Below are 25,821 nucleotides of genomic sequence, written 5' to 3' on the forward strand. Positions count from 1 at the left end.
AGAAAATGTACTAGGGGACTAATAGAAATGGTAAAATTATAGAGGAGATGTGATAATTTCGGAGATGGAGAGTTGGATGGCAAAATGGAGAGCTTCTCCTCCTTTTATAAGCTCCAAATCGGTTGAGGAGGGCCAAAATTCATGCTTTGAGCACCAGGCGAAACCAGAGCCGGACAATTTCTTGGAACATAAAAATCACGACCACTTTTGATCGGGTTGAATTCTAAAAAATTAGGGCTCACCGATACGATCATGATGAATCTAGGGATGCGGCCGTATCAGACAAAAATCTTCAATTTAGCTAAAATCATCTGCCAAAATCTACAAAATCATCTCCAAACCAATAAATAACATCTTTTGAGCTTAACCAAAGCCTCATAAGCTCATTTTGACTTTTGAAGACTAAATTTAGGGGAAAACACATGCAAAAATCCATTTTTCCAAGTAAAAATGTGCAAATAAATGCCCAGAAATATGCATCTCATGGCATTTATCAACTATCCCCTTCCCCCAAACTTTCATCCTCTATCACCACCCGTCATCCATTTGACCTCCTCAAGACTCATCCCATCCTGAAAAAAAATAGCCCTTAACCAGTCTTCAAATGGGGGAATCACAATATTAACATACCCTTCAACCAATCTAACAACTCCCTCAAACAACCATAATAAAAATCTATAAACTTTTCAAATTGTATAAGACACCAAATAGACTTATACAATTTGAAATATCCAATTTCAACCCTCTCTTAAAGGTTTGAAACATCTATAACAATTCTCACATGCATAAAAGGGCTCGTCCAATTATTTTGAGCATCACAATCCACATCCAAGCACAAGTCCTAAAGATTCTCCCAATAAAATAACCATCTTTTTAGTCATACAATTAAAAAGAATGTTATAAATTTGTACCCAAAAGGTTGTATACGAAAAAGAGTATCAGAAGTATTAGGAGAAACCATAACAATCAAAACCATAAAAGGAATCATTTACCCTAACACCACTATCCTCCGCCTCTGTCAAATAAAGAAGCTCCACTTAGACTCAAGTTCATCCATAAAACAGCAACAAAACAACACTAAAAACCTTGGCTATAACACATGTATTAACCTCATTAGCAAGAAAAAAGAAAAAAAAAGAAAAGTAATGAACTATCATTCACCCTAACACCACTATCCTCCGCCTTTGTCAGATACAGAAGCTTCACTTAGACTCAAATTCGTCCATCGAACAGCAACAACAACACTAAAAGCCCAAATAAAAAGCACCAATAAGACCTCACAGACTGAATCGAAAAAATTCACTCCTACGAAGAGAGGAGACCATCACAAAGAGAGAATTTTAGTAGTTTTGTTAATTATACCAAATAATAAAAACAAATCTTCAAATCTCAATTCTAAAGCATATTGTAAATGTACAAAATTTAATATAAAAAAACTAAAGAATGGAAAATTTTAATACAATATTGTATTTAATAACATTAACAAATTTTCAAATCACAAAACTTGATAAAATCGATTATTTCAATTTCAAAATATATGGTAAGTCTACCGATGGTCATGAGATTAATTAAAAAAATAATAATGAATTATTGTTTCATATCATAAATCAAATCAAATCATTTAAGATTTCATGCATACACGATTTGCACAAGAAAGAAAAGTCACATCAACTTAAATAGAAGTCTCCAAAAACTCAAACAACCAAATCCATATACATTTCCTTGATCTAAACCCTCGTTTTCTTATTTGTCATTTCCCCCTCTTCTTCCACACACGTATGAAACTTTGCAAGGATTTGGTGTTGACTTGGTTTCTTTCCTCTTGTATTCTTGAGTCCTCGATTGTTCCATATTTTCGATTGCAAAATTATTTTATGGTTGTGGCAAAAACATAAAGATTCTGGTTTCAAGTGAAATTTCTCCATCATTAGAAAGGGGATATATGGTAAAATTTGGTAATTCAAAAAATTAATCAATAGATATTTAGATTTTATTTTTGGAAATGAAGATAAAGATATTTGAGGATAAAAATTGGATTTAAAGGATTAAAAGAGATGAAATATACTATTCCTAAAAATATGGAGTAATGCATGTATATCATGTCAAAATAAATATAAACTCAATTGACTGTGCTAACTATTTCGTAGCTAAATTCGCTTTACTACTCCATGTATTGTAAAACAAAAAAATGCATATTTGGGACCGTCAACACAAAACAAAGAGATTGACTAATTGGCTCTTATGTATTTTGGGCCTTCCTTTGGTCAAGAAGGCTTTCATTTGGGACCGTCATAAAATGAAGGAAAATTCAGTCCTATAGAATGATAGAAATTTTAGTCTAGTAGCACTAATTACACACCTATTTGACATAGCAAAATATGAAATTATTTTAAATTATAGCAAAATGTATGGGATGTACGTGTATTCATATTGCTTAATCTAAAGATGTTCTTAATAACTCCTTTAATTGCATTGTAATTAATCCAATGATTTCATTAATTATATTGTAATTAATTTGTCAAATACACAATTCTGACAGTTCGGTTTGCTTTCAGACATATGGCGTGTTGGATTTTCTCTTTCCATGTAGATATTTTGACATTAGTTTTGATTTTTAGTTTGAAAATTAGGGATGGAAACCGTTCGGTTTGACGACTAAACTGAATAAAAAAATTTAAAACTTCTACATGTGAAACTGAACCGAACCGAATTGATTTATTAAGTTCAAACTGAACCGATTTTGGTATTTTCTTTAAATATGTATATGTTTTTTAAAAAATTTAAAAGCGGTTCGGTTAGGTTCAGTTTTAAATTCGATTTTGTTCTTTAAATTAGAAACGGTTCAGTTTTAAGTTCGTTTTACCATATATATATTTGAAAACGGTTCGATTCGATTTCAAATTCGATTTTTGAAATTGAAATCGAACCAAATCGGATTAATTCGGTTTCAAATTTTATTTAAATTGGACAGAACCACACTTTTTGGTTTCACTGAGTTTTTTATTCAAATTTGAGAAACAATTAAATTTTTGCGATTTGAATGACCACCGTTATAAAAATCCCCCATTCATATATAAAGAATTTTATATCTTCAAATTTGGAAATCTCATATTATATTTCTTTTTATAAATTTTTGTTAATTCTAGCTAAATCGTACGGTTTTAAGATTGCTCTTATCAATATCTTTATTATAATTTTATTTTAAATGAGTTATAAATTTTTTCTTTAATCACCATCTTTAATATAATTTTACTTTAAACATGAAGGAGGATAGATCTATCTTGTTTCTTACCGATTCTTCTTATTTTTAAAATTTGTTTTATCACTATATTTATTAAAATTTTGTTTTAAACATGAAAAGTATAGTATTTAAGGGACATTTGATGCACGATAAAAGCAAATAATTGAGTTAGTAATTATTATTTGAAGAGTCACATTGTCAGTGTTTTAATGTCTAGAGTGAGTTGAGTAAGTAATTATTGTTTGTGTTTGGAAGCAAAGTCGAGTCGATGTATCTAGTGCTATTTTTGTAAATGAAATTTATTTTGTTTATTAATTTTTTTTTGCTACTATTGGTTTTAAATTTCGACTATACACATAGTTTTCTAACTTTTCTAAGATAAAAACAAAACAAAAAACTTCTAATTATTTTCCACACTCAAAACATAACAAATTCTCTACAGAGTATTCGTATATAAAACACAAAATTTTGAATTCATTTTTTTAAACACTCAGATATAAGTGATTATTCCATTAAAAAATCAAACTTAATTATTACTTACCGTAAAGATTAAAAAAAAAAAGAAAAAAAAAGAATTGGTATCATTAAATGAAGCTATTGACATTGTTTTAGATAGACGATATGACACTTAAATGTTAATCTTAAATAAATAAAAAAAACATTTTAAAATTTTAATCATAAAACTAACTATTAGATAGTCTTTTTTTTTAATCGATTTTTAGAATATGGATTTACCTTTTTCTAAAACCGGTGAAATGATTTTAGAAATATTGATGCCTATTTTTCTAGTATTATGTTACATCAGTATACAAACTATTAAAAAAAAAAAAAAAAAACTTATGCCATAATTTTAAATTCCACTATTTCATTAGGATTATGTAATATCTAAAAACATCAAGTGATGGGTTGTTTAAAGCATATCATTGAACTTTTGTTTAGTGAAAAAAATAAGACGTCATATATAATATTTTTTAGATCTAAGAAAAAATTAAAATAGAAGCATAATAATTAGATTCAAAATAATGGCCATGGAAAGAAAATAAAAAAAAAAGAGAATTGAGGAGTTGAGAATGAAAAGGGAAAATAAAACTCATACGAGTTAGACAAAGAGAGAAGAGAGAAAATGAGAAAGACGAACCAGACGACGAAAGAGAATATGAGAGAATGGGAGTAAATGTGAAAGAACATGAGAGAGAACAACGACATAGTAATTGAGAACGTTGGGAGAGTAATGAAAACGCGTGAGAAAACAGGTGAGAGTAAGAGTGATAAGATAGTGGGTAACTAAACCCACCGTTTTTATTTTTATTAGTGGTCGTCGAAGTTGGACACACAAAGGTGGTAGGCAAAGTATGTCGCTAAAGTTGCTTGTGCAAAGGTAGTCGTTGGAGTTAGTTGCTAAAGTTGTCGTCGAAGGTGGTTGGTGGAGCCTGGAGTTCTTCATCGAAGTTGGTTGTGCAAATGTGGAAGTTAAAGTTGTTTGTTTTGTTTTTTTTTTTTTTTACCAAGGTGGTTGTCGGAATTGGTTACCGGACTGTCGTCGGAGGTGGTTGGCGGAGCTCGAAGTTGGCCACCTAAAGGTGGTCATTGAAGTATATCACCGAATTGTGGTAGCGGTAATTGCCAACGGAGACTGATGAGTGGGACCATTAAAAACATTGGAGAAATAGAGATTTGGGGTGAGTTGGTAAAAACCAATGGCTGTCAAACGTTGAGTTGGTAAAAAAATACAACTCAACCCAACTCTCCTTGGTTGTCAAACACCCTTAGTTCATAATTACTTGTCTTTATCAATGAGTTAGTCTCATTTTTCATTAAATTTGGACTACAAAACAATCACATTCAACTATCAATCAAGTGTCTATCAACTCTTTCATTGTTCTTAATATTTCCAATGGCTATGACTAATCAATGATTAAAGATTATGTTCAATGGTACGTGGTATAAAAAAAAATAACTATCATAATATCGAACAATTGAAATTTTAATAAAATTCAATTATATAATTCAATGATCATCAACTAAAAAGGAAAATCAAAAGTTTCTTTCCCATAATTTATTTTTTAGATAATACATAAATATAGATATAAAATTATAGATAGATAGATATAGATTTTTAATTGTTAAAAATTAATTACATTAGAATGAAAATTATATTTAAATGTGTAAAATTAAATATTAAATAGATCACTTCCAAACACGATTGTTTTATAATTTAACATTTCTTTCATCGGAAAATAGTTTGCTCTTTTTCTCTTTTCATTTATTTTTTATTTTTTCCTCTGCAGAAACCTCTCTTCTCCCGCTTGATACTTACTTCTTCTTCTGTGGGTTTCCGCTGAGGCGTCCACACAGCCACACTCGCTGGAACACACCGAATAGCCATTACCACCCACGTTAACCAAGCGGTAAGGCTTAGGCTAGGGTTTTGCCCACGGCACAATCGCACCGTTCAAGTGCTTGAAGATGAGCGTCTGGAACTACGTCGTCACCGCTCACAAGCCCACCAACGTCACTCACTCCTGCGTCGGTAACTTCACCGGCCCTCAGGAGCTCAACCTCATTATAGCGTATGCCCCCTTTTCTTTGATCCAACCTTCACCCTCTCAAATTCCTACTTTTCTGGTTCTTTTTGAAGAGCTTGGATTGAATTACGTCTTCTTATTTAATGTTTCTTCCTTCATCTGTTGTCTTTTTCTCTATCGAGTTCGTTTTTCTTTTTTCTTTTCGGTCAGTTGTTACTCTAATTTTTAGGCGTTTTCTTGTGTTGATGGTCAGCTAGGGTTTTATTTCCGTGTTGAAGATTATATGAAAATTGGTAATAAACCAAGCTACACTGAAATATGTTTTTTTTGTAGAAGTTTAGTTTCTTAATCTCTAGGCTTCTTGATTATATGGAAATGCTGTTCATCGTTTTGTACAATGAATTCATTCTCCATTTGGTCCGGTCTATGTTGTCCTGGTATATTTTCGGTATGAAAACGGTAAGCTTTTTTGTGTATGTGAGTTTTTTTGGTTTAATAATTCTATGTTAAGAATTGAACGACTACTACAGATGCTTCAGATTTTGGCTGCCGGGTTCATGTGATCTCGTTTCATTGTTGTATGAGCTTTATTGTTGTCGTTGTGACTTACTTTAAGAATGCTATGCAATACTGATGAATTTATTCACACCTAAAATTGGGCCTCAGGAAATGTACCCGCATCGAAATTCATTTGCTTACTGCTCAAGGCCTGCAGGTACTATCTTTCTTTCTCTCGCTTTTGATTCATCTTTTATGGGGAACTGAAGATATTTCAGTTTCCGGGGTTTTAGATTTTCTTTTTCATCGTCTGGCTTTGAATTTTTATTTCCTAAATTTTTTTCTTTTCGGATATGCTCATTTATCTTAGTTTGAAGTTGAAATAGGTTATGTAAATCGATATGGAACTTTATAGTCCATATAAGTGTATATCTCCATCTTGTTACCTTCTTTTGGTAAAATCTTCATCAAGTTATCAATAATCATGGCCTATTTTGAACCATGAAACTACCGGCTACTTCTTTTGGTTAGTAATGTTACCTTTTGAAATTGTATACAATTTTTCATACTTCACGTGAGAAGTAGTTAAGGGTCATGAGAAAGAAAGAAATGATTTGTTAATTTTCTGAGTTATTCACCGCAAGTGCAAGGATTGAAAACTTTGATTGGTTATTATTTTGAAGTTCTGTACCTTGGTTTGGTCTCATAGCTCATGCCTCATTAGCTGCATCTGCCCTGCAGCCTATGTTGGATGTTCCGATATATGGGAGGATTGCAACATTGGAACTTTTTCGCCCTCATGTGAGTTCTATCTTTTCCAAGCCATGATTAGTAATACCCAATGTATTTCCCTTTATTTTCGTGACTTTCTTTCCCACACATTAAATAGGGGGAAGCACAAGATTTTCTTTTCATAGCAACTGAGCGGTACAAGTTCTGTGTTCTTCAATGGGATACTGAGAGTTCTGAGCTTATTACAAGGTTCAAGTACTTCGATAGTTGTTTTATTGTTTCCCCCCGCCCCCACATTATTAACAGTTCTGACTTCTTTTACCTATTTGATAATAAGATTCTTGTTATTGGTGAGCACATAATGGGTCTGGTGGCTACCTTTGATACATAAGAAGTTGAAACTAATTTTTCGTCCGGGGAACTATTCAAATGCCTCTTTTTTAATAGTTCCATAGATTGTATAAAGTTTCTTGTATGATGATCGAGAACTTTCATATGATATCTATGCTACTTTAGTGGGTCCTTAAAGATGTCTGTATACTTTTACGTAATAGGATATATGGTGGTCATGTTTCATGGAGGAAATAAAAACTACAAAATGAACCTAAAGCACGTGTTGCTTTCCCATTTACATTTCATTCATTTTGTGAAGTGGGAATTGAGAAGTTCTACAATTTCTGGTAGTTCTGATAATTGATAAAGACTCCTGTATCTCTGATTATTCAATGTCTTTTGAGTTTCTATTTATTTATTTATATTGTTTAGATTACAAATTGCAACGTACTAAAATAATTTTATTTTTAGCATAATTTATTAGAAAATTACTTCATTAAACCCAATCCATTGATCCCGGAAAAAAGTAGAATATGAGTTTGAAGCTTGAAATAACTATTCTTATTTTTAATTTTCTACTCACATAATAAAATCTATTAAATTTGGATTGCTTTATGTGTAATATCTATGAAGCACAAATATGGATTGTCTGGACATGCTTCAGACATGTGCCTGACACACTAAAATACGTGTTTGAACTCTTTTCTAATTATGGAGACGTCTAGGACACAACTCTGGAAAATATTTGACCTAAAACTTTTGGGAAAAAAATGAGATTCTCTTATTGATTAAATCCACAGGTATCTATCAAACCTGAAGTATTAGATGATATTTTTATCCTATGGTCTATCAGAAAAAAAATCTCCATCCTCTAGTCATATCCAACTAAATCATTTTATATATTTTAAGATTTCGAATATTGTTAATTGACTTAACTTTGTATGTTTTTAGTGAATTATATTTTGTTTTTACGTAAAATTTGCATGTTTTATCTATGAAGAAGTATTAATGTATGAATATAGACATATTTTATATAGGAAAATGTGTCCCTAATGTGTCTCTGTCCTACTTATTAAGAAATTGACTTGTACAAAATTGACTTGTTGCCGTGTACATGTCGTGTTATGTTCCCTGTTCGTGTTCGTGGTCGTGCTTCTTAATAGTAATATACTTCTAAGTGTTGTGTTCTCATAATTTCTTGGCATGTCTGGCAGGGCAATGGGGGACGTCTCAGATCGCATTGGTCGTCCTACTGACAGTGGTCAGGTACTACTTTGTTTAGGATTTATTTCAAACTGCTGCTCGTTTTGTTTTGTCACGTTTTCTAATTTATTAACTTTTTCTTGACAAGTTTTTAGTATTTCAACACAGTTCAAGAACATGTGAAGAGCTTCTTTCATGTTTTATTATTGTTTTTCTTTTATCTACAGATTGGCATTATAGACCCGGACTGTAGATTGATTGGACTTCATTTATATGATGGTCTGTTCAAGGTGTGTAATTTTATAAGATGTCAGTAAGATATGTTATTGGATGTCTTATATTTTTGTTTGACTTTTTAAATAAGTACTCATCGTAGCTTTCAATTTTCAATTATCTGTTACATTCTGGCTTTTCAAATAATACTCACCATGGCTTTCAAATATTTGTTACATCTTGACCACTTTGGATGATGAGCAAAGTCATCTGTTCTTTTGCCAGGTTATACCTTTTGACAATAAAGGACAGCTCAAAGAAGCATTTAACATTAGGTACTCAGTTTTGATTACTGGCCTTATGTTAATTATAAAAGTTAGGAAGTTCCAGGGGTTTGTTTATTTCTTCATCTATTCTTTTATCTGCGTCTGCCATTTATTTCTATTTCTTGCAACAGTTTCTAATTTTATCAAACAAAATATTAGCGTAACTGGGAATAGATTTTGATATATGAGGAAAACATTTTTGTTTTGAGTAATACCATATAATGTTGATATTTGACTTATTGCATTTATGCCCATCTCCTATAGGCGTGCTATTAGGATAGGAATGGGAATATCATTGGGTTTTAAGGGTATCTTAGTAATTGGCTGAGGAGTTTGTTAGGAAGTTTTGTTATAAATTGGTACAACTAGCTATATGAAGCTGATAGTTGTTAGTTCTTAGTTGTTTACAATTTCTGTTTTAAAGTTTAGTTGGACAGCTTGTTATAATTAGTTGGACAATTGTTAGTTGTTTGATAACTGCTTGTAGTGAACATTTCCTATAAATAGATATCACGTCCCCCCTTGGAGGTAGAGTTTCATTTCCAATAAAAAAATAGTCTTTGGTTTACACCAAATTAGTATTGGAGCCCTCCAAGATTCCGGGTAAATGGTGGGAAGAAGAGGCTCCCACCCGAGAGAAGGGGACAACCCACAATAAGAACAAGAGGCAGAGGACACAACCGTCCTCTCTCCAAGAACCACGTCATCACACTTGTTGTCCATCGAGGATTCATTGGAGGGAATTCAAGAAACACTGATTGCTATTCAAGAATCGATGGTGGCACTTTCGAGAAGGGTAGAGTTCGTCGAAGCACCACCTCGAGATGATGAAGAAGGTCTAGCAAGAAGGGGAAGGTGTGGCATGAGAGGACCAAGATTCATGGAAAATCTTCAAGAAAGACCTCCAAGAGTCCAAAGACAACAGCAAGAAAACCCAAGAAGGCAATATTTTGTTCAAGAAAGGTACCAAGAATATCAAGATTCAGACTCTTCAAGTGAAGATGACCAAGAAGAGGAGTTTCTTCTTCCAAGAAGGGGAAGGGGAGATAGATATGATGTTAGAGGAGACCCTCACAACTACAAGATGAAAATTGATTTACCGACTTATAATGGAAGACGTGACATAGAGACTTTCTTGGATTGGTTGAAGAACACGGAACGCTTCTTTGCATACATGAATACACCCAAAAACAAGGTCCAACTTGTGGCATTGAAATTAAAGGCTTGTGCATCAGCTTGATGGGATCAAATGGAGGTTAATCGGCAAAAATTGGCAAGAGACCCTTTTGGTCGTGGGAAGAGATGAAGCAGTTGATGAAAAAACGCCTTCTCCCTTGTAACTATGAACAAGCTCTGTACAGGCAATACCAAAACTGCAGACAAGGCCCTCGATCAGTCACTGAATACATCGAGGAATTCCATCGGCTGGGAGCTAGGACTAATTTGATGGAGAACGAGCAACATCTCATTGCAAGGTTTGTTGGTGGCCTTCGCATGAACATCAAAGAAAAGGTAAAATTACAACCTTTTCATCTTTTATCTGAAGCCATTTCTTTTGCTGAAATTATGGAGGATACGAATGAAATTTGGTCCAAGAACTTATCAAGAAGGGGACCTTGGGAAGCATCCATGAGCGAAAAGCCCACTTCTGTGAATAAGGCAGTAAACCAATCAAACCCACCTTCCTTAGATAAAGGGAAGGATAAAGAGGCCTAAGAAGGGGCTGAGGAACAAAAGACAGAAGCTGTAAATAGGGGGAAGAAGCAGAATCCTTATAATCAGCCTTCCTTGGGCAAGTGCTTTCGGTGTGCCCAAGCTGGCCACCTTTCCAATTCATGTCCTCAACGCCAGACTATTGCCTACTTAGAAGATGCAGAAGAAAATGTGTTTGAGGGTAGTGAAAACAGTGAAGATGAAGTAGAATTTATTGAACCGGACGAAGGAGATAGGGTTTTTTATGTTCTACAAAGAGTCTTAATCACCCCAAGGGAGATGCCAATCAACAAAGACATCGTCCTTTCTTTGGCTTGGTATCCTTTTATAGGAAATTCATCCAGAATTTCAGCTCTCACAAAGCCCCTATATCTGATTGTTTGAAAAAAGTCAGCTTTGTTTGGGGAGAAAAACAGCAAACCAGCTTTGATGATATTTTAGACAAAAACTCGAGTTACTGAGTTCCAGCCCTGTTCTTAAACTTCCACTCAATTCCTTTCGAAATAGCTGTTGACGCATGTGGATTGGGAATTGGAGGAGTCCTATCACAACAAGGACATCCTATTGAGTATTTTAGTGAGAAACTCAGTCAATTAAGGCAGAATTAGAGCACATATGAGCAGGAATTATATGCTCTTGTTAGAGCACTTAAACAGTGGGAACATTATCTACTCTCCAAGGAATTTCTTCTTTTAACAGATCACTTCTCACTTAAATACTTGCAAACTCAAAAGAATATAAGTAGAATGCATGCACGGTGGATATCATTCATACAAAGATTTGACTACGTGATCAAACATCAAGCAGGCAAAGAGAACAAAGCTGTTGATGCTGTAAGTCGAAAAGGCCTATTACCCACTGTTTTAGCCACAAAAGTGACTGCCTTTTCCCACCTCACTGAAGAAGATGAGGATTTTTCCGAATTTTGGTTCAAATGTACTAACTTTTTAGATACCGAAGACTTTCACATTGTGGATGGATTCCTATTTAAAGGAGTGCAACTATGTATCCCTCATACTTCTCTTCAAGAAGCCCTTCTAAAGGAAGCTGATGCTGGAGGCTTGGCTGGACACTTTGGCCAAGATAAAATATTTGAAATAGTATCAACTCGATACTATTGGCCACAAATGTGAAAGGATCGAATAGTTTTGTTAGAAGATGTCCTATCTGCCAAAGAGCAAAAGGCACTAGCTCAAACGTTGGACTATATACACCTCTGCCTATACCTGCAACAATTTGGGAAGACTTATCTATTTACTTTGTGTTCGGGTTACTTAAAACAAAAAGAGGATTTGATGTCGACATGGTCGTAGTAGTCCGTTTTAGTAAAATGGCCCACTTCCTTGCTTGTGAGAAGACGAATGATGCAGTATATATCTGTCTCTTATACACATCTAGATGTGTATAAGAGACAGATGCAGTATATATAGCCAACATCTTCTTTCGAGAGGTAGTCCGACTTCATGGAGTTCCCAAATCGATTGTTTCCGGCAGAGAGGTGAAATTTCTTAGCCATTTTTGGCGAACCTTATGGAAGAAGTTCGACACTACTCTAAAATTTAGTATCACATCTCATGCTTAAACTGACGACCAAACAGAGGTCACCAATAGAACTTTGGGGAATTTAATCCGATGCTTGAGTGGTTCAAGACCAAAACATTGGGATATGCCCCTTGCACAAGCTGAATTCGCTTTCAACAATATGAAGAAAAGAATAGATCAATGGGAAAATGCCTATTCGAGATAGTATGTACTACAATCCCTCGATTAACATTTGATCTTGCAAATCTACCTACTTGTGTGGATGTTAGCATTGAAGCTGAAAATATGGCCGAAAGAATAGAGAAATTACATAAAGAAGTACATGATCACTTGCAAAAGAGTACACCATATAAGGAAGCAAGAGACAAGTCATGAAGAGAAGTTGAATTCCAAATAGGAGATCTAGTAATGATCCATCTTCGAAAGACAAGGTTTCTTACGGGAACCTACAACAAGTTGAAAGATAGACATTTGGGGCTATTCAAAGTACTAGAGAAATATGGGTTGAACGCTTACAGAATAGAACTACCAAATGACATACACATAAATCCGGTCTTCAACATCGCAAACCTGAAGCCATACTTTGCTCTGGATGACTTCTGCTTGGCAGACTAAAGTCCTCGAGGACGAGTCCAATCCTAGGGGGGTGGAATGCTATGTACAACTAGCTATATAAAGCTGATAGTTGTTAGTTATTTACAATTCTGTTTTAAAGTTTAGTCAGACAGCTTGTTAATAATTAGTTGGACATTTGTTAGTTGTTTGTTAACTGCTTGTAATAAACTTTTCCCATAAATAGATATCACCTCCCCCCTTGGAGGTAGAGTTTCATTTCCAATAAAAAAATAGTCATTGGTTTACACCATAAATAGAATGAGTGAGGAAGGTTTGGTTTTTTTTTTGGTGGGGGGGCGGATGGGAGGTATATGTTTTGTGGTTTTAGGATTGAGTGGCATCTCAAGATGGGAGCATCCTATATTACAAGATAATACCTATTAAGCACAACATCACAAAGCTTCCTCTTGCAAACCACGCCACTCATAGGAGTTTCCTGGTTTCCATTGGTGACAACCAACATTGACTCAGATGATTGCTTTGGTACCAATTTGGGTAGAGCCTAAATGACAAAATAGAGAATTCTAACCTGAAGGGCAAAAGACTAACTCCCTATTTATAGAGGATTTTGTGACAAACTATATATATGAAAAACTAAAAGCATGGGCTTTATTGGTCAAATTAGGGCATCTTGGTCATTTCCTTAATTAAGTAGGGTCGACATTAGTTTCTTTGATTAATTAGGATTAGGATTAGTTTGTTTTCTAATTATCTATAAATAGAGGGATTGTCTTCTTGTATTGGTAGCTTTTAATTGATAATAAGGACTTTGATTTTCTTCGTATTAAAAAAAATGACTGAAGTTGAATGATCTTGATAGGATGAATGTTAGATGATATATAATTAAATTTACCTTCACCCACTAACTTAAGCTTTTGGGTTAGTTGGTGATTTATGATGGTATCAAAGCAGGTTGGTTTAGGATGTTCTATGTTCAAGCCCCTGCAATGTTGTTTCCTCCCCATTTAATATTGATTTCCACTCGTTGGGTCTTTCTTCATTTTTCAAGCCGGGGGAGTGTTAGATGATATATAACTAAATTTACCTTCACCCACTAGTTTAAGCTTTTAGGTCAATTGGTGATTTAAGAATGAATTATTTCACAAAGGTTGTAAAGTGTGTTAAATCTACTGTTGAAGTTGCTTGATTCATTTGGCTATTGCTTATTCATTTGCGGCTATTTATTTCAGGCTTGAGGAACTTCAAGTTCTGGATATCAAGTTTCTTTATGGTTGTTTAAGGCCTACAATTGTAGTTCTTTACCAGGTCTCAACTTTTCCTTTCCCATCTTTTTTATAATAGAAGTTGTGGATTTTTTTTTTTGTTTTGTCTATTCAGTTCTCCCTCTCTCTCTAGTCTCTCCCCTAGAGAGGAACATTAAAATTGACAAGAGAGGAATATCTCTATATGCTATGTAACTATGTATATATGTTTGTCTGTTTATGATATATTATATATATTTGTATGTTAAATTGAAAATGGCAGACAAATTGGAGCTTTAGAGAAATTTTGCAAATGTACACTGTTCTTCCTGATAGTTCTAGTGCGATTCTACTTGACTGGACCTTATAGTGTAAATGTTTAATCTGGTTCTGGTTTTATTTATTTATTTTTCTTGTGAATGATGTTACATATTTTATCCACATGCTTTTTTAGAACCTTTGGCAAGATTGTGCAGTGCTTACTGTTTCTTTTGATGTTTTCAGGATAACAAAGATGCTAGACATGTTAAAACCTATGAGGTTGTTCTAAAGGATAAGGATTTTGTTGAAGGTCCATGGTCCCAGAACAATCTTGATAATGGGGCTGCTGTTCTAATACCTGTTCCCCCACCACTATGTGGTGTCATCATTATTGGAGAAGAGACAATTGTTTACTGCAGTGCCACAGCATTTAAAGCAATACCTATTAGACCTGTATGCTATTGCTAAAAATGAATAGTATTTTAAATCTCTGTAGTTCTAAGCTATGACTTTAGATATCTTTTTTCCTCGTCCTACTTTCTTATAAGTTTTTCACTTCTAGTCCATCACCAGAGCATATGGAAGGGTTGATGCTGATGGTTCAAGGTATTTGCTTGGTGATCATGCTGGTCTACTTCACCTACTTGTCATAACTCATGAAAAAGAAAGGTAACTAATCCTTGTTCATTTCATGCCAATTTCGGTAACATCCTTAATTGATTTGTTTGTTTCTGTGATCTTGACGTTTCCATTCTGATCTATTTGTAGGGTTACTGGACTTAAGATTGAGTTGTTGGGGGAAACATCTATTGCTTCTACAATATCGTATCTTGATAATGCTTTCGTATATGTTGGGTCAAGCTATGGTGATTCACAGGTATGGTAGATATAAATATCATCTATCAACTTTTTCTAATGTAAATTTCTGTAAAATTATTTTTATAGATTTGCTTTAGAGTCTTGATTCATCAGTCATCACCACTTTCAGAAAAATATGTTTTCATGTTATGAGATATTGCGTAGCATAAGCCAGTTCTACCTCTGATTTTGATTGGAATCTATACAACTGATTGACCGAGCATGTATGTAGGGATTGATATGGATTATCCTTCTCAGTTATAAAAAGTTTAAAGTTCTTTGTAGTGTCCACAATGAAACGGTAATTCATGTGGGTAGTTGGATAGATAATAACATATTTTGCTGTGATGGTGCAAAATGCAAATGCAGCTTGTTAAGCTAAATGTACAACCTGACGCAAAAGGATCATATGTTGAAGTCTTGGAGAGGTATGTCAACTTGGGGCCTATTGTTGATTTTTGTGTGGTAGACCTCGAGAGGCAAGGTCAAGGACAGGTTGTAACATGCTCTGGAGCTTATAAGGACGGTTCTCTTCGTGTAGTACGCAACGGAATTGGAATTAATGAGCAGGTCTGCCTATTTTATCAGTCATATATTATGTTTGTGATAAATCTTCATTCAATCCAGACGAATTTCATGTGATAATTATGTGTGGCCTTTGTAGGCATCTGTGGAACTGCAAGGAATAAAAGGAATGTGGTCACTGAGATCTTCTACTGATGATCCATTTGATACATTTCTCGTTGTAAGCTTTATCAGTGAGACTAGAATTTTGGCAATGAATCTTGAGGATGAATTGGAGGAAACAGAGATAGAGGGTTTCAACTCTCAAGTGCAGACATTGTTTTGCCATGATGCACTGTTTAATCAACTTGTTCAGGTAGATTTCTATTCTCCGAGTAACTAAAGAATTGACGAAATGTTCTTCATTAAAAAGTACTAGCTTAGGAGTTATACATGGATTTCTGTTATCGTTGTCTCTACGCCAGAGGGTGCTTAAGGCTTGGTTTTTGCTGTTCTTTTGGGATGCTTCGGTTTGAAGTTCCTTGGATTGTTGTTTTTGCTTATTTTGTAATTTCATACTATCAGTGAAATTGTTTCTTATCCAGAAAAGGGGAAAAACCCCACCGTGACAGTACTTCGATCAACTACCTATTCAGCAGCTTAGGTTTACAAACCTGCCAGCCAAATATGTTCTCTAAAAAAATTCCAAAAATTAGCTGCAAAATGACAGTGAGTAACACAGATGGCAAAGGGATTTCTCGTTTGAAGCACCTAAAATTATAAAAATATTTTATAATTTTGGGATTGGAGACAGGGATGGGGCAGGAAATCATCATTGTCTACAAAATCAAAATGAGGAAACTAACTTCTTGTCCTTGTCATTTTCCCATCTGTAACTGAAATGATGTAATAGGATTATAATAAATTAGGCTATCTTGGTCAAATCCTTCATTAATTAGGATTAGGATTAGTTTGATTTCTAATTCTTTATAAATAGAGGGATTAATGTAAGTCAACTTCTTGGAGAAAAGTCTAAAACTTGGAGTATTATTAATCTGATATAATTTGGGGGAGAACAAGCCTATCTATAGGAAAATACAATGCTAACCGCTAAAAAATAAGCTACAGCCAGCCAATGAGAACTTAACACAAAGCCGCACTAACAACATAATCCTGAAGACTTTAAACAAAACAGTAAAATATCTAAATGACATCTATATCAGGGATTGTTTTCTTGTTTTGATAACTTTTAATTGATAATAAAGACTTAGATTTTGTTCGGGGATATTTCTTTCCTTTTATACTTTTATAGTACATCATGAAACAGGGTTTCCTGATTAGTGATATTTGTGCTCTTTAGATGTTGTGATAGAAGGCAACTTTTTGTTAGGAATCTGGTATCATTGTATTAAGCTCAGGCACTTGAGAGGCTTGAACTCTCCTATTCAGTACAATTCTCTCGATGATTATTTCTTTAGCTAAATTTGTAAGCATACTATCAATTTAAGAGCCAAGCTTCACTAACTAACAGACAGCCAGACTTCCCCAGTTATCAGACATCTGTTTATACAAATTTATACAATACTAGCAGCACTAACCTTCCTCTTAACTCTTAGCTCATCTGGCGTACATGGTTAGCTATTCTTCTTTGCCGTTTTAGTGGTATATGAAATGATGAATCCAACGGATTGTCAAGATTGGTTCTTTCCTATGTATCATCTATGTTCTATAATTTGGTTATCTTAGATGTTGGATTGTTTTCTCGATCACTAAAGTTTCAACTTTAGATACCTGCTAATTACAATAAAATGCCATGTCAGGTTACTTCAAGCTCTGTAAGATTAGTTAGTTCTACCACTAGAGAACTTCTCAATGAATGGAATGCACCAACAAACTACTCTATCAATGTTGCCACTGCGAATGCCTCCCAGGTGTGCTCATTTATTTTTGTCAATTTAATTAGTTATTTCTCTTTATGCTTGAATAAATTTTGGTTGAAAATTAAGTGTTGCTCAAACCATATTGCTGTTCCACTTTATGCCTTGACTTTGGATAATTATTGAAGGGAAAATTCATTATTACAAAATAGAAACTCAGGGAAACTTTTGTGGAAGACGCGAGTATGAAAGCCCTTCATTTTGGGCTTTTGACATTTCAACTTCCGAGTTCACAAGAATAAATACAGAGACTTGTCAGGAGTGCTGATTTCTAGATGACATCATTTTCTTCGATATGCTTTTGACCATCTTCTTTTGAGGAAAAAAGGAAAACCTTCATTTAATCAAATCTTTTGATTCTCTGAATAGGAAACATTACATTTGTTGAAGCATATTTAAGTTTAATCTTCTTAGCCAGCTGCAAAAATATTTGAAGTCTCGTGAAGGTAGAAGTATATTAGTACATTATGAGAACCATTAGCGAGAAGATCCTTCTCCTAGGCATTCATTTTAATTCTTCTAGCCCAATTGGTCGGTCAGATAGCTGCTGGGATGCTTATTTCTTCAAAGAAACTTTATTGATCTCTTAACAAAGCCCACGTTTCTTTGTTTTATTTTCATTGATATTTTGTGTCTCATCTCATTGAATCTCGCGTTTATGCTCTAAAGGATATTGAGCTTGAGTTTTGAAAAACACTGGTTGCAGCTTATTGTGAGCCAATGCTGCATGATGTAAATTTAAAAGAGATTTGTTTTTATCCCTAGGTCATTGTTTGCACTCTCAGTATCCTCTCGTTTATGAAAATTCTGTTCTGTTTTCTGACTTTTTTTTGTTTGTTTAGCAAGTTTTTTACTGACATTCACTTCTTCATTCTTTGAAATTTTCTCCCGTGGCAAAATATATTTTGTGGGACTATTAGTTTGAGTCATTATATTTTTTCAGATCCCGGTCGTGGATGAATTACTGGTTAAGATTGTGGAAGATAGAGTTATTGTTCGATATGAAGGGATTGGCCTCTCTTTTTGAATGATATTTTTAATGGAACAAGGGATGAGTTGAGATCTATGAGCGAGTGAATTTCATCTCTAAGCATTGCACACATCAATCTCGTGCATGTTTCTATCTTTTAATATTGTGTCTTCTAACGTTAAGTCTTGTCATTTAAAGAAAAGGTGACTAATTACTCATTTCCTTAAATATCAGGTTTTGTTGGCAACCGGCGGTGGTGTTTTAGTTCATTTAGAAATTTGCGATGGATTATTGGTTGAAAAGAAACATATACAGTTGGAGCATGAGATTTCATGCCTGGACATAAACCCAATTGGTGACAACCCTAATTGTAGTCAACTCGCTGCAGTTGGAATGTGGACAGATATAAGTGTCAGAATATTTTCCCTACCTGACCTGAATCTCCTTACAAAGGAACAATTGGGAGGGGAGATAATACCTCGTTCAGTTCTTCTTTGTACTTTTGAAGGGGTATGTGTGCTTACTCTTTCCTTTGTTTCTACCTTGGTTTATTTCGTTTGGTTAGGCCTAATCTGGATCTGAAATGTGAACAATTTTGTAGAAGGGAGTGCCATTATGGAATATGTTGGTTGTGGGGTGGAGGAAGATACATGCTCATGATGTATTCTTAAACTTGTTATGGAATCTATATGTCACCTATTTTTTGGCCCGATAGAATTTTATTTCTTTAGATTTTACCCGGTGTTGATTGAACTTGAGTTTGTATTATCAAGTATTGCCTATGCTAACTAAAATCCATGATATCCAATAATTTGCCAACTTTTACGACCTTACTTGATTGGGACCTATTCAATATGTTGAGCACTGTGGCCTTAAGTTCCAAGGAAATAACTTGCAGACTTGCGTCCTTTTGGAAATTTTATATGCTCTTTTTTTTTCAGATATCTTACTTGCTGTGCGCTCTTGGAGATGGTCATCTGTTGAACTTTATATTGAACACAAATTCAAATTCTTGTGAGCTAATGGACAGAAAAAAGGTTTCTCTTGGAACCCAACCTATAACACTCCGTACTTTTTCATCCAAGAATGCCACGCATGTATTTGCTGCATCAGATAGACCTACAGTCATTTATAGCAGTAACAAGAAACTACTTTACAGCAATGTTAATCTGAAGGAAGTTAGCCATATGTGTCCTTTCAATTCTGCTGCTTTTCCAGACAGGTACTTGTTTATATTTTTTGCTGGAGAAACTCTGATTGTGTATTTAGGGCTCTCAAGTATGTTTCTGGATATATTTTGAAGTGATTTTGAGATGGTTAAAATCACTCTAAAACATGTTTTTATAATTCAAAATGAATTTTAATTTATACAAATAACATTTAAAAGTATAAATTAAATTGATCTCGAATGATTAAAGACATTTTTCAAAGTGTTTTTGAATACGACAAAGTAATTTTAACCATTTTAAAAAATCACTCCTATACATAACCTCTGTCTTTTTCCTTATTCTACAGATATGATTTTGTATAGTTGGAGTCCCTTCTTGTAGAGGGAGGTCCCTTTTTTGTGGGCTGAGTTTTTGTTTGCCCATGTATTCATTCATTTTTTTCTCAATGCAAGCCGTTTTTATTATAAAAAAAAACCTGTCTTTGTCCTTTCTTTTTAAATTTTATGAAGTTCTGTAGTGTTCTTCTTCTTCTTCTTCTTAATAAAGTAAAATGATATTCATGCATGTATCTATTTATTTTTTGGGAAACTGCTTTCATTTAGATAATGAAAGAACTTATAATGGCGTAAGAAGAAACAGCCCCACAGAAAGAACTACCCAAAACTGTCTAAGAAACGAAGTCCGATCCAAAGTAATAAGACCTATATGATAATTATTAAAAAAAAAATAAAATAGAGAGACTGACAACTGCAACAAGTTATTGAAACTAAGAACTAATGATATCCCAAACCTCATTATCAGACATATTCACATTCCAAAAAGTCCTATTCCTCTTTAGGCATAACCCCAAAATACAGCAAAAATACAAGTCTGCCAAGGGACTCTTCCTTTATATAGCTACACTACACGAAGAAAACCTAAAATCTTTTAGTAAGTTTGTTTTAGAATCATGTTGGTAGACCATGGAAGTTGGCCAATTGAGATGATGCCAGTTTTTCATATGGTCGATGTGTTGAGAAAGGGTTCTTAGTATTTTCTAAACATTAAATGATAATTTGGTGTTGATACCTGGGAGGAGTCATATGAAATACAAATTCTGTGGGAGAGAAAAGAGGTTGCACCTAATTAAAAATTTCCACGTGGCCATTCTTTTTATTTTTTTGTAAAATAAATTATTAAAAATTATTATTATTTTTTTGTGTAAAGGGAGGGGGTGCATGGGACTTACTTGCAGCCTAGTATTGCTCTTCTGCGGGGGAGTGCCATTTACTGTTCACCCTTTTCGTGTTCTTTTGTCGATTTTCATGAGGGCTTGCTTTTCTCAATTTATATTAGGATTGTTAGTAAATGGCTTTCTCCCAATTCTTTTTGTTTTGGTTGTCAGCCTTGCAATTGCAAAGGAAGGAGAACTTACAATTGGCACCATTGATGATATTCAAAAGCTTCATATCCGTTCTATCCCGCTTGGGGAGCATGCACGCCGTATCTGCCATCAGGAGCAGTCCAGAACATTTGCCATTTGCAGTTTGAGATATAACCAATCAGGCACCGAAGACACTGAAATGCATTTTATTCGCTTATTAGATGACCAAACCTTTGAGTCCATCTCAACCTATGCTCTCGACACCTATGAATATGGGTGTTCTATTCTTAGCTGCTCTTTCTCAGACGACAGTAATGTATATTACTGTGTTGGAACGGCATATGTTATGCCGGAAGAAAATGAACCAAGCAAGGTATTAGCACAAATTATACATTTTAAAACCTGAGATTAGGACCTTTCTATTTGTTCTAATCTCTTGTTACCTCTTCTCGACTCTAGGGGCGGATATTGGTTTTTGTTGTTGAGGAAGGTAAGCTACAGCTTATTGCTGAGAAAGAAACCAAGGGATCTGTTTATTCCTTGAATGCCTTCAACGGAAAGCTGCTGGCAGCTATTAACCAGAAAATTCAATTATACAAGTGGACACTTCGAGATGATGGTACTCGTGAGTTACAATCTGAATGTGGGCACCATGGACATATACTTGCTCTCTACGTGCAAACCCGTGGAGATTTTATTGTTGTAGGTGATTTGATGAAGTCCATATCCCTGTTAATCTACAAGGTTAGACACTATTTCATAACTCATGTACTGTTCGTCTTCAATCTAGCCGCATGAACAATAGAGAAACCATCAATTTAGATGCTTTTAATCATTTGTGGCCATAATTCACTTGGGTCAGGACTTCTTTATACTCTTGAATCCTGATTGTTGTTACTCTTGTACTAGCATGAGGAAGGTGCTATTGAGGAGAGAGCCCGTGACTACAATGCAAATTGGATGTCAGCAGTCGAAATTCTTGATGATGATATTTACCTCGGTGCTGAAAATTACTTCAACCTCTTCACCGTTCGAAAGAATAGCGAAGGAGCGACTGACGAGGAGCGTAGCCGCCTAGAGGTGGTTGGTGAATACCACCTTGGTGAATTTGTTAACCGGTTCCGACATGGCTCCCTCGTGATGCGTTTACCAGATTCTGACGTGGGCCAAATTCCAACAGTCATTTTTGGCTCTGTCAATGGGGTAATTGGGGTCATCGCTTCACTTCCTCACGATCAATATGTATTCTTGGAGAAGCTCCAATCTAACTTGAGGAAAGTGATTAAGGGTGTGGGAGGACTCAGCCATGAGCAGTGGAGGTCTTTCAACAATGAAAAGAGAACTGCAGAAGCCAAAAATTTCTTGGACGGAGATCTAATAGAATCATTTCTCGACCTCAATCGAAGTAAAATGGAAGAAATTTCTCGGGCAATGGGTGTTTCGGCCGAGGAGCTTTGCAAGAGAGTAGAAGAATTGACAAGGTTACATTGATTCGATCCGGGCCGTACGTCTATTCAATTTGATTTATTCATTGTTTCTCACTTGTCCGGAATTACGTTTGGATTTGGAATTACTGTTGCTGGGTTACCCCCGTGTTTAGTTTTGGTTTTTAAGAATCCTAAACTAATGTGTTGTATATTTGGCCATCCTTGTTTATAGAGCCGTTCTGTCTGCTCTGCTTTATCGCAAAGCATATGGTTCAACATGTAGCTAATAGATTTTGTTTGAATTTAAGACTTGAGAACCCTTTCGGGCCAATTTCAGTATTGGAATTTATTCACTTTTTAGTGTTTGGTGACAGCAGCTAGTTTGATAATTGATAGGTTTTAAATTTAGCATAAGTTTATTGTTGGAAGTTTTAGACAATAATTTGGATGTACGTGGGTGGACTTCCCTTTCTGTTGGATCGTGAACTGATACTGTATAGAAGACTCTAATCATTGAGTTGAGTAGGTCAATGAGAGTTCCTATTTGATTTATTTCTTTTTTTGATTTCTACTAGGTGTAAAAGTGATTGGGTTCTAAACCTCATTCTTGGTAAAAAGATATTAAAACAGCTTCATTCCTTTTTGTCTATCTGTCTACGTTACAAAATCACGGTGGTTATTCCTTTTTGTCGATCGTGAACTAGGTGGCTTTCTTTATATTGTGGCAAAGCGGCGGAGAACTGGCTGAGGAAGGTGAAGAATCTGAACTTTGTTATCTCTAGGTGAATTGAAGAAAATCATTTGGAGATTTTCGTCTTGATCAATGTGAAATTGATTGGTGAGATTACAATTTTCTTTAAAATGCACAAGTAAAAGGAGATGGGAGTAAGCGGGCAAACTACCTTTTGTGATGAAATAAATAGTAAAGATCATTTTACATCTCTTAAGGTAACTTTTGATGTTTATAGAGTAAAAATGAAAAACTTCCAAGTCTAGTGGCATGATTAAAACTTATTTTAAATTTTAAAAGTATTTAGTAAGACTTGACTTTTTGATTGTACACGTAACTTGAGTTCTTACCTTCCAACGATCCAAAGGTTGAAATTCAAACTTATTTTTGCATAAGAAATAAATCCATACGGAAAAAATATATAAATAATTATGAGGAAATTAAGAAATGATCCAATTCTAATGGTTATTCTTTAATTTAGCCATTCAAAGTTAAAAGCAAGATTTTCGAAAATAGAAAAATAAAAAAATTTATTTATACAAAATAGTGATAGATTTTATTTGTTTGATAGAGGTGATAGAAGTACATCAACAATGGATAGTCATATTTTGTTTTGCTATTTCCATCAATACTTTGACATATTTTCTTTCAGTCAAAATCTCCCTAAAATTAACATATATTTTCATAGTTTTCTTTTAGTCTAAAATAAATCAACTTGGAAGAAAGTGGTCAAAATACTACAAGAAAAGCGCTCGTCTTTGTTTGAACATTTCGATAATCCAATCTCAGTAAACTTATGAAAGAAACTTTCAAGCTATCCATGTTCATCAATGGAGAGGAAGGAAGGAAAGAAAGAAGAATCAGAAATGGAGGATTCAATCAATCATCATCTCTCGTTTGCTGCTGCTGCAATTCTTGATCTGCGTTTTTCAGGAACTGATCCCAACCACTTCCAGCGCTCGTATCCAAGTAATCAAATGGAACCGCCGTCTTCAATCCGGGCCTCACCGCCCTCCGGCTCTCCACGATTCTGAAATCAATCTCTTCATTCTTCTCTTCGAATTCCTCCCAATCGAACAGCAATGGAAGTGTAAATGCACCCCATGGATTGAAATCCACTATCTTAACAGCTTCATTCTTCGTCACATACACATCGAACGTGTAATTCTCCGATTCGAAGCTCGACTTCACATGGTCGATGAAGAATTCCCGGATAACTTGTTGCAAGATCTCCTTCTTCTCCACTAAAGCAGGATAGAACGTTGTGACCTCTCGCTGGGAAATCCCAACCAAGTCCCGATTCCTCACGAAGCAACGAAATTCCATCTCTGGCCGAAGGGACGGGTACCACTTGCGAAGCGCGAGGAAGAACTTCAATGGCCTCGACGAAGATTTGTCGGTGCAGGAATCGTACGCGTGACACAGATCGTGAACAAGAGAATCGGACGATCGAAGCAAGAGCGCAATCTCAGTGAACGAAGAGCACTTCAATGTTCCGTTAGGGCTAATCCACGCAGAGTCTTTCGGTGCGCTCCAGTTCAATTTAGGAAAGACGGAACCTCCGAGGGAGGAAATCGACTGTTTAACATCAGATTCAAGCTCCGGAAAGGAAGGAGGCGAAGTGGATTGCTCGGAATCATCATCGGATCCTTCTTTCAACTGGTAATCGTGTTCGTCTTCGGGATTAATGACTCTATTGGGAAGAGCATCGTCGTTGGAGATGGAAAGTGGAAGGAGGAAAGGGCCGGAATCGTCGAGAAGGTAGTTAACGAAAGATTCTGGAAGATGGTGAATTAGGGTTTTGATAGAGAAGGGTTTGAATTTGGGATACCATTCCTGAATTTGGCAACGATTGACTTCTTCTTGTTTCATTTGGTTGCAGCTACTCCGCTTCTGAGTGTTGTGTTTTCAATTAGGGCAGATGCGTGGGGAAGACGAAGAAGGCCAGATGTATGCAGGTTTCGCCGACTTAATAGCTAATAAGCCCAACTTTCCCGTTTCCTGTTTTTCGATCATAAAATTTTAACGTTCCTAAAATATATTTCTTTTTTTATTTTATTTAAAGTTGTTTTTAAAAATATATTGGACACTTGACTAATTGACGAGGAAGTACCACTAAATCACTCCTCAATTCCATGATTTTGGAATTGAATCTCATTTGAGACTTTTTTTTTTTTTTTTTCTTTTATATTTCGTTTTTCTCTATACTTTTTTTTTTAATTTTTTAATATATATATATATATATATTTCTTTTATTCTTTATTTCTTTTATATTTCCTTTTTCTTTATGATTTTATATTCTTTTATTTTATTTTATCTTATATATTAATTTAATTTTAAAATTTGAATTTCCAAATATTTAGATTTATATATTATTTTGATTTTCAAATTTTAAATTTTCAATATGGTTATTTTCAAATATAGAAAAATAAATCAAAATATAGATGAATTTTCAAATA

At 34.7% G+C, this 25,821-nt stretch overlaps 2 protein-coding genes across 2 annotated transcripts; one reads left to right on the forward strand and one right to left on the reverse strand.

Moving 5' to 3' along the window:
• Positions 1-5,470: 5,470 nt before the first annotated feature.
• LOC120083715 (DNA damage-binding protein 1) lies at positions 5,471-22,992 on the forward strand. Its single transcript, XM_039039565.1, has 19 exons — positions 5,471-5,811; positions 6,433-6,481; positions 7,006-7,065; positions 7,154-7,245; positions 8,544-8,595; positions 8,760-8,822; positions 9,031-9,080; positions 14,132-14,207; positions 14,648-14,857; positions 14,967-15,073; positions 15,173-15,281; positions 15,632-15,832; positions 15,927-16,142; positions 17,587-17,697; positions 18,908-19,183; positions 19,615-19,895; positions 21,227-21,578; positions 21,665-21,949; positions 22,115-22,992. Exons 1-19 carry the CDS (start codon positions 5,708-5,710, stop codon positions 22,694-22,696), a joined length of 3,276 nt encoding a protein of 1,091 aa, XP_038895493.1. The 5' UTR covers positions 5,471-5,707; the 3' UTR covers positions 22,697-22,992.
• A 1,030-nt stretch (positions 22,993-24,022) lies between these two features.
• On the reverse strand, positions 24,023-25,470 carry LOC120082543 (cell division cycle protein 123 homolog). Its single transcript, XM_039037754.1, has one exon. It carries the CDS (start codon positions 25,232-25,234, stop codon positions 24,242-24,244), a length of 993 nt encoding a protein of 330 aa, XP_038893682.1. The 5' UTR covers positions 25,235-25,470; the 3' UTR covers positions 24,023-24,241.
• Positions 25,471-25,821: the final 351 nt, after the last annotated feature.

Source organism: Benincasa hispida, chromosome 8 (assembly GCF_009727055.1).
Source record: "Benincasa hispida cultivar B227 chromosome 8, ASM972705v1, whole genome shotgun sequence".
Taxonomy (NCBI): Eukaryota; Viridiplantae; Streptophyta; class Magnoliopsida; order Cucurbitales; family Cucurbitaceae; genus Benincasa; species Benincasa hispida.

What these genes read in the sequence shown, in the direction of transcription:
- LOC120083715 (XM_039039565.1), top strand. Translation starts at nt 5,708, where the DNA reads ATGAGCGTCTGGAACTACGTCGTCACCGCTCACAAGCCCACCAACGTC. An exon ending in AAAGAAGCATTTAACATTAG is followed by an intron (nt 9,081 to 14,131) that starts GTACTCAGTTTT and finishes TATTTATTTCAG; the next exon opens with GCTTGAGGAACTTCAAGTTC. An exon ending in TATCCCTGTTAATCTACAAG is followed by an intron (nt 21,950 to 22,114) that starts GTTAGACACTAT and finishes CTCTTGTACTAG; the next exon opens with CATGAGGAAGGTGCTATTGA.
- LOC120082543 (XM_039037754.1), bottom strand. Translation starts at nt 25,234, where the DNA reads ATGAAACAAGAAGAAGTCAATCGTTGCCAAATTCAGGAATGGTATCCC.